This window comes from Cyphomyrmex costatus, unplaced genomic scaffold, assembly GCF_001594065.2.
Source record: "Cyphomyrmex costatus isolate MS0001 unplaced genomic scaffold, Ccosl1.0 scaffold30, whole genome shotgun sequence".
In the NCBI taxonomy this organism is placed as follows: Eukaryota; Metazoa; Arthropoda; class Insecta; order Hymenoptera; family Formicidae; genus Cyphomyrmex; species Cyphomyrmex costatus.
The window spans coordinates 359,851-371,674 of NW_017277125.1; the positions used below are offsets into that span (position 1 = coordinate 359,851).

General features: G+C 31.1%; 3 protein-coding genes across 3 annotated transcripts; 2 read left to right on the forward strand and 1 right to left on the reverse strand.

Moving 5' to 3' along the window:
* Nucleotides 1–3,497: 3,497 nt before the first annotated feature.
* LOC108775347 (uncharacterized) lies at nucleotides 3,498–5,655 on the reverse strand. The gene is made up of 5 exons (XM_018541677.1): nucleotides 5,574–5,655; nucleotides 5,191–5,444; nucleotides 4,758–5,076; nucleotides 3,995–4,111; nucleotides 3,498–3,903 (listed from the first exon to the last, which is right to left on the reverse strand). Exons 2-5 carry the CDS (start codon nucleotides 5,390–5,392, stop codon nucleotides 3,498–3,500), a joined length of 1,044 nt encoding a protein of 347 aa, XP_018397179.1. The 5' UTR covers nucleotides 5,393–5,444; nucleotides 5,574–5,655.
* Nucleotides 5,656–6,065: 410 nt separating this feature from the next.
* LOC108775408 (exosome complex component MTR3) lies at nucleotides 6,066–7,956 on the forward strand. The gene is made up of 4 exons (XM_018541765.1): nucleotides 6,066–6,231; nucleotides 6,385–6,638; nucleotides 7,098–7,244; nucleotides 7,660–7,956. Exons 1-4 carry the CDS (start codon nucleotides 6,084–6,086, stop codon nucleotides 7,954–7,956), a joined length of 846 nt encoding a protein of 281 aa, XP_018397267.1. The 5' UTR covers nucleotides 6,066–6,083.
* Nucleotides 7,957–8,753: 797 nt separating this feature from the next.
* On the forward strand, nucleotides 8,754–11,237 carry Det (baculoviral IAP repeat containing deterin). Its single transcript, XM_018541876.1, has 4 exons — nucleotides 8,754–8,851; nucleotides 8,980–9,180; nucleotides 10,768–10,888; nucleotides 11,161–11,237. Exons 1-4 carry the CDS (start codon nucleotides 8,820–8,822, stop codon nucleotides 11,233–11,235), a joined length of 429 nt encoding a protein of 142 aa, XP_018397378.1. The 5' UTR covers nucleotides 8,754–8,819; the 3' UTR covers nucleotides 11,236–11,237.
* Nucleotides 11,238–11,824: the final 587 nt, after the last annotated feature.

Genomic DNA, 11,824 nt, shown 5'->3' on the forward strand with positions numbered 1-11,824 from the left:
TGTATACACATTTAATCAAATTACATAGATTTATCTATATAGCATAATAGTTTATAATGCTAAAGTGATATTTTATTCTAATAAAATACACTTTTAGATTTATCTTTATGAATTAAATAGTACTGTATAAGAGATTCAAAAAAAGGCAGGTAAGAATTTCAAAGAAAACACATTAAAGAGGCGACAAAAGTAAAGAATTCAGACGAAGCATCAGAGATGCTGTGTGAATACAAATTGCAGTTTGCACAATACAATCCATCAAATTCCACACATATTCGCGCATATATTACGGAAAAAAAGGAGATAGATAATTTTGTGATAACCGCGGGATTCTTCGGAACATCACGGTATAGAACTCAACAGCACTCGACGTGTGGTACAATGTTTGTTTACATACTGAGAAAACCTCCGAAGAAATATGCGTTTTCTTGCATCGCGGGATTAATTCCATACGCAAAAAATGTGCTGCGGTCGAGAGAAGGCTTACCGGAGCTAACAATACCCTCAATTCATGAGAAATGCGCGACGGTACTTAGAATTCATTCATGATTTGTGAAATTTGACGCAACGATATCCACCCGTACAACGCCATTTGCTTAAACTAATGGAATGGGGGTATGCACGTAATGCACATAGTGAGGGGAGAGATTTAAAGGCTGTATTCGCATTAAGCCGAAATCACATGAGTAATAGAACTGTGGAGTAGAGTGTGTCGATGACTGCGTTCAGCAGACACAACAGTTTTGCAACCGTTTTATGATTCGTCTCGCTGATTGGATTATACTTTTAAATATCTAAGCGAAGATCATAAGACAGTTGTAAAACTGTTGAGTCTGCTGAACGCAACCATTGAAGCTAGAGACTCTCTAATCCGAGTCTGGATACTTGTAGCCTCGTCTGTGATTGGCCCGACATATCTCTTCTATTCATGCCATTCATTTAAACTTTATTTTCGTAAAAATTACCATTTATAATAGAATTTATTGAAATTTGAGTATTATCATTATTTAACTTATGTATATATGTCAAAATTGATGTAGAAGCAGCAAGAAGAACGTAAAAAAGAACTAATTTATAGATGTAAATAAAAGGAATATTGTTCTTTGTACATTTTTATGTCCTGGACATGATAAATTTATTGTAAAATTTGTTATTTGCCCTTGTAGAAAAGCACTACTGAGCACTAGGAGTATTTTGAGGCATTACTGAATGTACCATAGCACTACTCAGCACTACTGTACTCTACTATACTACAGCACTACTGATAAATTATAAGCCGTAAATAATAAAAAATTTGGTTATGTAAATATACTTTAAAGCGAAGTTTATGACTGTCAACAAAACTTTAGGGTCTGCGCACAATAGGAGAAATATTAGGAACAGATATTAAATATAAGGATTTTAAGGGTCTGCGCACAATAGAAGAAATATTAGGAACAGATATTAAATATGAGAATTTTAACCTATCAGAACTGTGTACTGTGGAATGTGCGCTTTCTGACAGGTTAAAATTCTTATATTTAATATCTGTTCCTAATATTTCTCCTATTGTGCGTAGACCCTTAGGGTCTGCGCACAATGAAGGAACAGATATTAGATATTAAAATATTAACCTATCAGAATCGTGTATTCCGGTATCTAATATCTGTTCCTCCATTGTGACCAGACCCTTCCTATCAGAACTGTGTACTGTGGAATGTGCGCTTTCTGACAGGTTAGGGCTACGCACAATAGGAGAATATTAGGAACAGATATTAAATATAAGAATTTTAACCTGTCAGAGAGCGCACATTCCTCAATACACAGTTTTGATAGGTTAAAATTCTTATATTTAATATCTGTTCCTAATATTTCTCCTATTGTGCGTAGACCCTTAATCACACACATTCGAGATGTCACGAATATAGACTATAGAGGTTGGAGAAATCGCGCAATTCTGCTGGCTGGTTCGTCCATTAACATGAAAATAACCGAGAAGTAATGCCGTTTAACACATAAAGCTGTAATCACACTAGCGATTGTGATTGACGATTACTTTTCAACCAATCGGAGCAAAGCAGTCACCGATTGCTTTGTTCTGATTGGTTGAGGGTGCAAACCCATGCAGCGAAATAGCGTAACGCGGAACGAGAGTAGAACCAATCACGAGATTCTCTAGAAACACGGAATGCTCGTTATTGGTTCTGCTCTCGTTCCGCGTTACGCTATTCCGCTGCATGGGTTTGCACCCTGAAAAGTAATCGTCAATCACAATCGCTAGTGTGATTACGGCTTAATGCCAAACAGAGTTGAAAGGCGCAAATTGTATGTACATACATACACAAAACTAACAGAAAGTAGACTATCAGCGCGAGTTCGGATTGGCTACCGCTTTTCCGTCAGGTGTAAACTCGCCCTTACACAATAGTGCAGTATTAAGCGGGGAGCACAGACTTTTGCATAACGCATAAACCATATACATAAAAGAATTTGATTGGTCCATTGACTCATGCATAAGAAAATGGGCCAATGAAATTCCTTATGCACATGCTTTATGCGTTATGCAAAAGTGTGTGTGTTTCTCGCCTTAAAATGGCGCACGATAGAACAGACGTAACATGTTAATATTGGTCGTTGGCCTTGAATCTTCAGATGAAGATGATTTTTATTTCAATTATACCAGAAGGGTTATCGCCGTGTCTTTCTTCATTATTGATACCAACGTTTCGTGAACCATGCCGTTCACTTCATCAGGGTGAGGGGTGCGCTGATACGCTATGATTTTTATTTATTACCACCATTGCCACGAATATCCACAAATATATAATTTTTAGTATAAAGAAAAACGGTTTAAATCGAGCGGTAATAAGATTTTTTAATTAATAGTTTACAATATTACTAAGAAAATATTAAAATAATATATAAAATATAAAAAATATATATTTATATATTTGCATATACAAGCCAGGCTTGTTATTTGTTTATTTTTATTTCGGCTTGTTGCCTATTAAATTATATTAATATCTATTTATTATTATCGAGCCTTCCCTTAATGTTATTTTTTAATTGTTTATATCTCAATTTTGCAATAAATCCTTTGATACAAAATTCTATCTTCCAGAATATTATTTATGTGCAAAATTAAAAAAATTGTTGAGATGACTGATATACTTTACACAGAATAAACCGTAAATATAATACCTCAAAAAAGTCAAATATTTAAATAATATTGCTTTTTACTGTGTAAAAAGACTCAAAAACTCAGTTTTGTTTTTGTGAAGCTTAACATGAAGCCTTGTCACATTATCCATAAAAAATAACAGAAATGTATTATATATATATATATATATATATTTAAATAAAAATTTGATAAAATGAAAATTTGAAATAAATTAAAAATTATTTAAATGTCAAATAAAAACTTCAAACAAAATTTACATTATAAACTTTATACAAGCAATTATCTATGTACATAACCTATATTTATATCTTACATCTATACAGTAATGTTTTCAGTCTTACAATTTATCGTCTGATTGTTTTTGTGTTAGATATATTTTTTTGTCCAGTCTCTCTAATACCTGAAGTTGCTTTTGCAAGATGATGTTACGCTCTTTTTGTAATTCATTCATTACATTTAAGCGTTCATTACATTTTTGAAACTCTACTAACATTTTAGTACATATTTCTTGTTTGACATCATTTTCTTCTTGTTGCATATTACAAATAGATTCCCTAACTGATTGCAGAATAAGCGACAACTTACCATCTTGAATGTTTGTTTTCGTATTTATTAAAGATGAACAATTGCTATCTGTTATAGAAGATCTATCGCTATTCGCCATTGCTTGTGATTTGTTGCTAATCATTGATAGTGTCGAAAATGGTGGGTGTACCTTGATAGATGATTGCTCTTCATTATTTCTGTAACAAAAACATATTAATTAGTATTTATCTGGAAAAAAAAAACAGATATAAAATTTACATTTAAGAAAATATTATAATTAATACTCACTCAGACAAAGTTTGACTAACTTTTTGCAAAATCGTTTTCTGAGAAACAATTTTGTTGTGACCAGTCACATAAGGTGGCACTCCATTGAGATTTTTTCCAAATATATTTATCATTTCACTGTAAGAGTAAATTCCATTAATTATTCATTAAATACATAGGATACTGTAAAAATAACAAAAAAATAAATAAAAACATTAAATAAGTAAATTTTTCTTTATTTTTTTTAATTAATGGCGTCTTCCTCTGTTAAAAGTTCTAGAGAAAATATAGCCAGATCAAATCTTATGAGTACTCAAAGTCTAAAATGATGCAATGTCCATGACAATGATGTAGCCCGTTCATATACCAGGCATCTACGTTTATGATGTTGTTATGCCACATGGACACATATCAGAATGAATAGATGAATTGTTCAGATCCACAGGACAACAATTTATATTTTAATGCACAGTTTAAGTTGGCAATTCTTTCAAATATATACAAAAGAAAAGTTTGCGAACTGAGATCCATCACAGACTAATAATTCTTCACATTTTCCAAATAAATTGATTGAATTATTATAAGTAAAATATATTTATAAAATATCATATTTATAATAAAGGCACAGTGTAAATTTTCTTGCTGAATTACTTGTATTTATTAAATTACTAGTAATTGTGTTTGTATGATGTTATTCTAGTAATTTACTAAAACACAAGCAACCTAGTAGGAAAAAATACATGTGCCATAGGCTTCACAAACAGAAAATAAACTAAAAACTTACTTTTCATATGAAGGAGGTTTTATGCTTTTTGCAGAACTGTTTTCTCCCATAGTCCGTAGAATGTACTTGTCCCATTTCTTCTTTAATAATTTGAATTTATTTTTCATATGATTTTTTGTAGCATTCATATAACCTTTTTTTTGAAATGATTCTGCTAATGCTTGAAACATAGCTTCTTTACTTTGATATTTCTTTTTCTGTAACTTTTTTTCATGATACGCATACTCTGTGAAAAATAACATTATGGTTTTGTGATTCCAAATAAAATGGCCATCCTTGTTGAAAACAGCAGTATTCTTTTCTTCATCATCTGATGAATCTGTAGAAGAAGACTCCAATAAAGATACAATTATAGACATATGTTGCATAGAATTTGTTATGAAAGCTATAATGAAAAGACTTTCATAAGTTATAGCCGGAGGCTGGAAAGAACCTGATTTAATTGATACAGAATCCAAAGGTACACTTGTAGTTAAGTTTTCTGTTGAGCCTCTTGTACAGGTTATGACAGAAGTATATGCAAGAGTTTGAGGCTTAATTATTTTAAGTGGCACTGCTTTGGGTATTATTTGTACAGTTGAAAACTTTGGAATTACAGATGTTATTGAGGAACTAGGGCTTGTAAGATGTGCCATTAATTTTTTTTATCAGGTTTAATTATCAATGGGTTCTCTTGCTGCAGATCAACTATAACAAAAAGATGAGTAATATTGACATAGTATAGTATTCATATAACTGGTGAATATATTAGACAATAAAAACATAATTGAAGTACTACGACTATACATATGAGCACGTTATGTAAACAATTCTTACCTGAATATTTAAAAGAAACCTCTAGGTTAGGAATAGGCGATGATCATAGACCTTATATGGACTAGTATTCTTTTTCTAATATAAATGGCCTGGACCCTCGATGACGAATTAAACTTGGTTAAGCTTGCTACGCACAGTCAAAGCCGACGTTTTCCAAAAAAATGATAATACAACACTTGAGACGAGGTAAAACAGGTCCGCCTCATTCAAGCGATCCTTGAAGGCCACGAGGCTTACATATGTAGTATAAACGATATGAACCGATATAAATTTGTAAGAGAAAGAAATCTAACCTGAGAGCGGCCATCCTAATCTTTTTCCTGTGATGCTTCTAACTTCTAATCCCCGTACACTAGCGGCACAACATCCATTTTGAATTGCTGGAACTACGTACCATGTTCTTTTTTCGTGACACGCCGATAAAATCGTTATCGTCGAAAGAGTCTTGTTGAAGTTGGCGACGCTGACTTTGGAACATTTTTTAACAAAACACGAGAACGAAGAGGAAGAATGCCGGTTGATCAGAAACGTATTAATGGGCCAGACGTGTCTACATCGTACGATATTTATATCCACTCCGAAGCGAAAAACAATAAGATACACAGTAATGGTTCGAAAAGGCAGGATGGTCGCTCAGATAACGAATTCAGGAATATATGTAAGGATGTTGAGATTATGTCAAATGTGCCTGCATGTATAATTTAAGTTGACTTTGATGCTGAGTGATTTAACAATTAGCTCATCAAGAAATTAATTGTTTTGTTGCATTTATCATTAAGAATTAGATTTTGTAAAATAACTTTTTGTATAGTTTTGAAAACGGGCATTGTTAGTCAGGCAAAAGGTTCTGCATATATTGAGTTGGGTGACACCAAGGTTATTTGCTCAGTATTTGATCCTAGAGAGATACCAAACAAATCTGGCTTTTGTATGCAAGGGGAACTATTCTGCGAATTCAAATTTGCATCCTTCTCTCACCGCAAACGGAAATTACATCAGCAGGATGCAGAGGAAAAGGAGTATAGCTTGATATTGCAAAGAGCTTTGGAACCAGCAGTGTGTCTGGTACATTTTTTTCCATTATTTTTTTCATTGAAAAAAAAAAGATGTATAAAGAAACACTGTATGAAACTAATTATTTGTACAGTTGCAAAAATATGTAAAAATCTTAATTATCAATTGTTACATCTATATTTTTTAAATATTTTTTGCGATAGAAATTATTTACAAATTTTAGTACATCGTTCAATATTATTAAGATTGATTTAAGATGCATAAAAAGCATAAAGAATTACCAAATTGTTAGTCAATTTAACTTGTGATATTACTGTGGTAATTTAGTAGAACTTTTATTTCAATTCTCTCTGAAAAAATTGGAAGCACAGCTAAAAAGACTATGTACATACATACTAGTATAAGTCATATAATTATATAGAAACACCAAAGATTCAGCTAAACTGTCAAGACTTGTTTCTCATTGGTCTTATTTCTCACGGTCCTATAAGATTTATTTTTTAATTTTAGCAAGAGTTCCCTAACTTTCAAGTCGATGTCTATGCAACAGTCCTCGATAATGGAGGATCTGCATTGACTGCTGCGATAATGGCAGCTAGTCTAGCTTTGGCAAATGCTGGAGTACCAATGTTTGGTTTAGTCACTGCATGCACTATTGTAAGTAAATACCTGAGAATTTTTTAACTAAGTAACGATAATATAAGATGAAACCCAACAAATAGGAAGTAAAAAATCTTGTCCATAATGGTCAAAGCTAGATCTTTTAATGCTAATAGATACCTATTATAGCATCAAAAATTTAATTATGATATATTTCAGTAGCTGTTTTTTTAACTCCAGAAAAATTTCAGCACAGTGAATATCATATATATATATATATATATACTACAAATATGATTCTATGCATATATAGTATATATTAATTCATATTAAATTAGTTAAACATTAAAAGTTCCAGTTTTGAACATTATGGCCAGGATTTTCTACTTGCTATTTGCTAAATTTCAAATGTATGATCCAATAAGAATCTTATTTTAATGTATGGTGACAAATGATGTACCACTTTTAATAGGGTATATACAATGGGATGTATTTAGTAGATCCAACAGATATAGAAGAAACTATTTGTTCCACAAAAGCTGCGCCAGATGCGACAAATGATCATGGAATTGTCATACAAGCTGCTCTTCCACAGCATGGTCAAATTTCTGAAATGTTTGTGATAGGCAGCATCAATATGGATACCATGAAATATTCCATGGATCTTTCGAGCAAAATTCATAAGGATATATGTCCCTTATTAGAGCAATGTCTTGTAAAAACTGTATTTAAGACATTTCAATCAAGCAGTAAAAGAACAAATAATTAATAAAAATATTAAGTTTTTACCTTTTGTGGTATGATTGTTTATGTTGTTTCTGAAATGTTTTGTTACCTAGAATTACGTTAGCGAGGAAATTCGTAATACTTTGTCAGTTAAGGATAATTACTATCATTATTCTGATAACCAAAATATTAATCGTTGGGCTTATGAGCCCCAACACACTTTTGCATAACGCATAAAGCATGTGCATAAGGAATTTCATTGGCCCATTTTCTTATGCATGAGTCAATGGACCAATCATATTCTTTATGTATATGGTTTATGCGTTATGCAAAAGTCTGTGCTCCCCGCTTATCGCACATGAAATGCATAACAGTGCATAAACATAATATAATACTGCTGGACCAATAAGCATCTTATGTTAATCAATATGGTGTCTTTATGCTGGATGCTCATTGGTCCAGCGGCCTTATGTTATGCTTATGCACAAGTTATGCATTTCATGTGCGATAGGCTTAAGGCCGCAGCACACACTTTTGCATAAAGCATGTGCATAAGGAATTTCATTGGTCCATTTTCTTACGCATGAGACAATGGACCAATCAAATTCTTTATGTATATGGTTTATGCGTTAGGGCTGCGCACAATGGAGGAACAGATATTAGATATTAAAATATTAACCTATCAGATACCAGTTACACCGGACTACACAATTCTGATAGGTTAATATTTTAATATCTAATATCTGTTTCTCCATTGTGCGCAGACCCTTATGCAAAAGTGTGTGCAATAGGCTTTAAGCCTCTCTTACTTCATGATGTAATCTATGCCCATCATTCAAATCATGGTGGAATTCCACTATAATTCGAATTGTCCGTTGCCGATTTGTCTGACAGACTGCGAATGTGATGGTACAAAACAAGATATTCGTAGATTTACCGTAAGTATTATTACATATCTGTATCGAAATGATTAAACGATGCATATTAAATATGTTGGTACAAGTTCTTAGATTTTCAAAACGAGATTGTGCAAGCTAGTTATTCCATTTCGCTTTCTCGTTTTCAGGGAGGCTACCTCTTACTTCTGGAAGCAAAGCCGAAGGAAAACGTATAATAGCTGGCCCTTCAAAGAATCTGATAAATGCAATGCCGAACGCATGGCTGCCGCTGGATTTTATGTTGTTGGGGACAGCAATGAGCCCGATTTGGTTGAATGTTTCATTTGCAACAAGCAACTCGATGGTTGGGAACCGGACGACGATCCATGGTATATCAAAGGTCTCTTTTCTGTAGCTGAACTAGTGTACACTTTTAGAAAGTTAATTTATGTTAACTTAAAGTGAGATAGGTATATGTTTGATATTTGTAGAAAGCGAGAAAGAGAGTTCTAGTTCAGTCTAGTGCAGGAACAGAAAACAGACCACAAGTATCTGATTTGTATCTGTATTGTATATTAGTCATTTATTTTCACTTATCTTTAATTAAAAATAGACAAATTTTTGTTATTTTTGCTTTTAAAACAGTGAATTTGTGTTTTAAAAATAGTAATGTATGATTAAAGCAGAGACTATGTATTTTTAAGAATTAATTGAAGAATATTAAAGTTTGTTGAAAAGCATTTAGGTATTAATTGATATTGAATTATATGTACTGTATCTAGTTCATACGAAAGATATCTTAATCTCTATGTTTTAGACTTTTAAGTTATTGTAATATCCCCAAACTTTAACACTTAATAACTTGTTTTGCAAAGCAGACTGCCATATTTTTCTGCCAGATTCATTCGTTTTGAGTGAAAATGTGTTCAATAAGTATGTTTTTATTAAAATTAAGTATGTTTTTATAAGTATGTTTTTATTAAAATTTGAACTGAGGAAGTAACTGTGAATAATTACTAATCATTATTTGAGTTCTAATAGTGTTTTTCATTGAGAAAACTAATGAACTGAGTACAATTGTATTGTTTCACTATTAAAACCAGTATATTTTCAGTGTTTAATGTATCACTGACAAAACTGATACAAAAAGTTAAACTGAGTTATTTTTTCTCTACTGCCTTTAAAGACGAAAAGACTAGTACAAGTTAAAATTAACTGAAATTGAGATATTTATGCTTTAAGGTATTATGTTATATTAACATATGATATTATATTATTTTAATTAACTTTGTAACGATATTGTTTTTAGTTCCAGTATGTATAGTAATATCTATACAACAAACATTTTGAGTTAAAAAATTAATTCATGAAAAATAAATAAAGAATTTTTTTGTAGGAAATAAATCAGAATATTTTTATATAAAAAAAGAATATAAAATAAGTAATTCAATGATATATTCCATTGAGCCATTACTGCACTAGCACAGATTCAAATCTAATACTAGTGCTATGTCAGTTTTTAGTGAAAAAGGATATTATTATCTGTTCTCTATTCCAAATTTCTGTTTGAAGCCCCTTTGAAATGATGAGAAAATCGATACAATGAAATGTTAAAGTATACAATGTTTTTGAGGAATTTTTACAATATTAAGTATGCAGATATAGTGAACATTAAAATCATATTATTTATTGGAAAGTCAAATTGTGCAATATGGTTTTAGCGTTTACCATATTCAGAGTAGCAGGAATCATATAACTTTTTTTAGGGTGGAAATGTGAAAAGTAAAAATTTTTTGTTTTTATGTATGTGTACATACATACATACATATATACATATATAAAAAAATTTTCATTTTTATTATCAATTTTTATTTTCTATTATATTATTTGCCCCTTTTTAACCTTCTTTTCTCTTTTAATTCACTATATTTATCTATTATTTTTGTCAGTAAAATATACAAATCAAAATTTTACAGGAGCGAACATGAGAAACATCAGTCAAGCTGTGCATTTGTTAAATTAAACAAGCAAGACGAAAAAGAATGGACAGTAGATGAATTATATGATTTATACAAAAAGTACAAGACAAAAGAATATGTAAGTCTCGTATATATTTCCATACACACACATGCACACACAATTATATTTTAAATTATATTCTACTGTGTAATTGTATATGCTTTAAATTATATTTGGTTGTTGATTTAGTGTGTGCTTTCTATTTGAAAATGTAAGAGAGAGTCGACACAAATATCGTTCTATCTTTGTTACTCATTGAATGTCAAGAGAGATAAAATAATATTTGTGTCACTAAGTGAAAAGCACCATTACTTTGTGTTTATTAATAATGTTATGCAAATGTTTTGTAGATGGATGAAGTACAAAGGAGTATTATTACACTAAAAGATGAAGTGGAACAGTTAATGGATGAACTCTCTAAATAAAATATCACAAAATTAAATACTGATTGAATATTATTATGGATTTTTTAAATGATGTGTCTTATTTTAAGAATTTCTAAATGTTTTAAATATATCTTATACTACTTAAGAAAATTTGTGGTATACCCACAATCAAGTTTCTTATTTCATATTCAGCTCATACAATTATTAATATATATTTAAGCATTATGAAGATATTTATAACAAATCGCAAACAAATATATTTCAAAGAAGTTTATTTCTCGCTATAAATGAGATACCTTGGGATATGTTCCAAAATCTTTGAATAAAAGTTAAAACTCATGGTCGTTCCAAAATGCAGAGTAAAGACGGAAGCATAAAGTTTTATTATAAAAGTCAGGCATAAATTTTTACACATCACATGATACGTGAAGTATAAAAGAATTAACGTCTATCAAAGTCTATTTCATAAAAAAAAAAAAGGCTCTGATTCATCAATTTTCTTATTTGTTATGTATTATGCAAAAGTCCATGTTTCGGTCTCAACCTATGATGTATGATAAGATGAATCAACTAAGTTCATTTTCTTTCCATAATATAATATAAACTCTAATTAGGGGGGGGGGGGGGG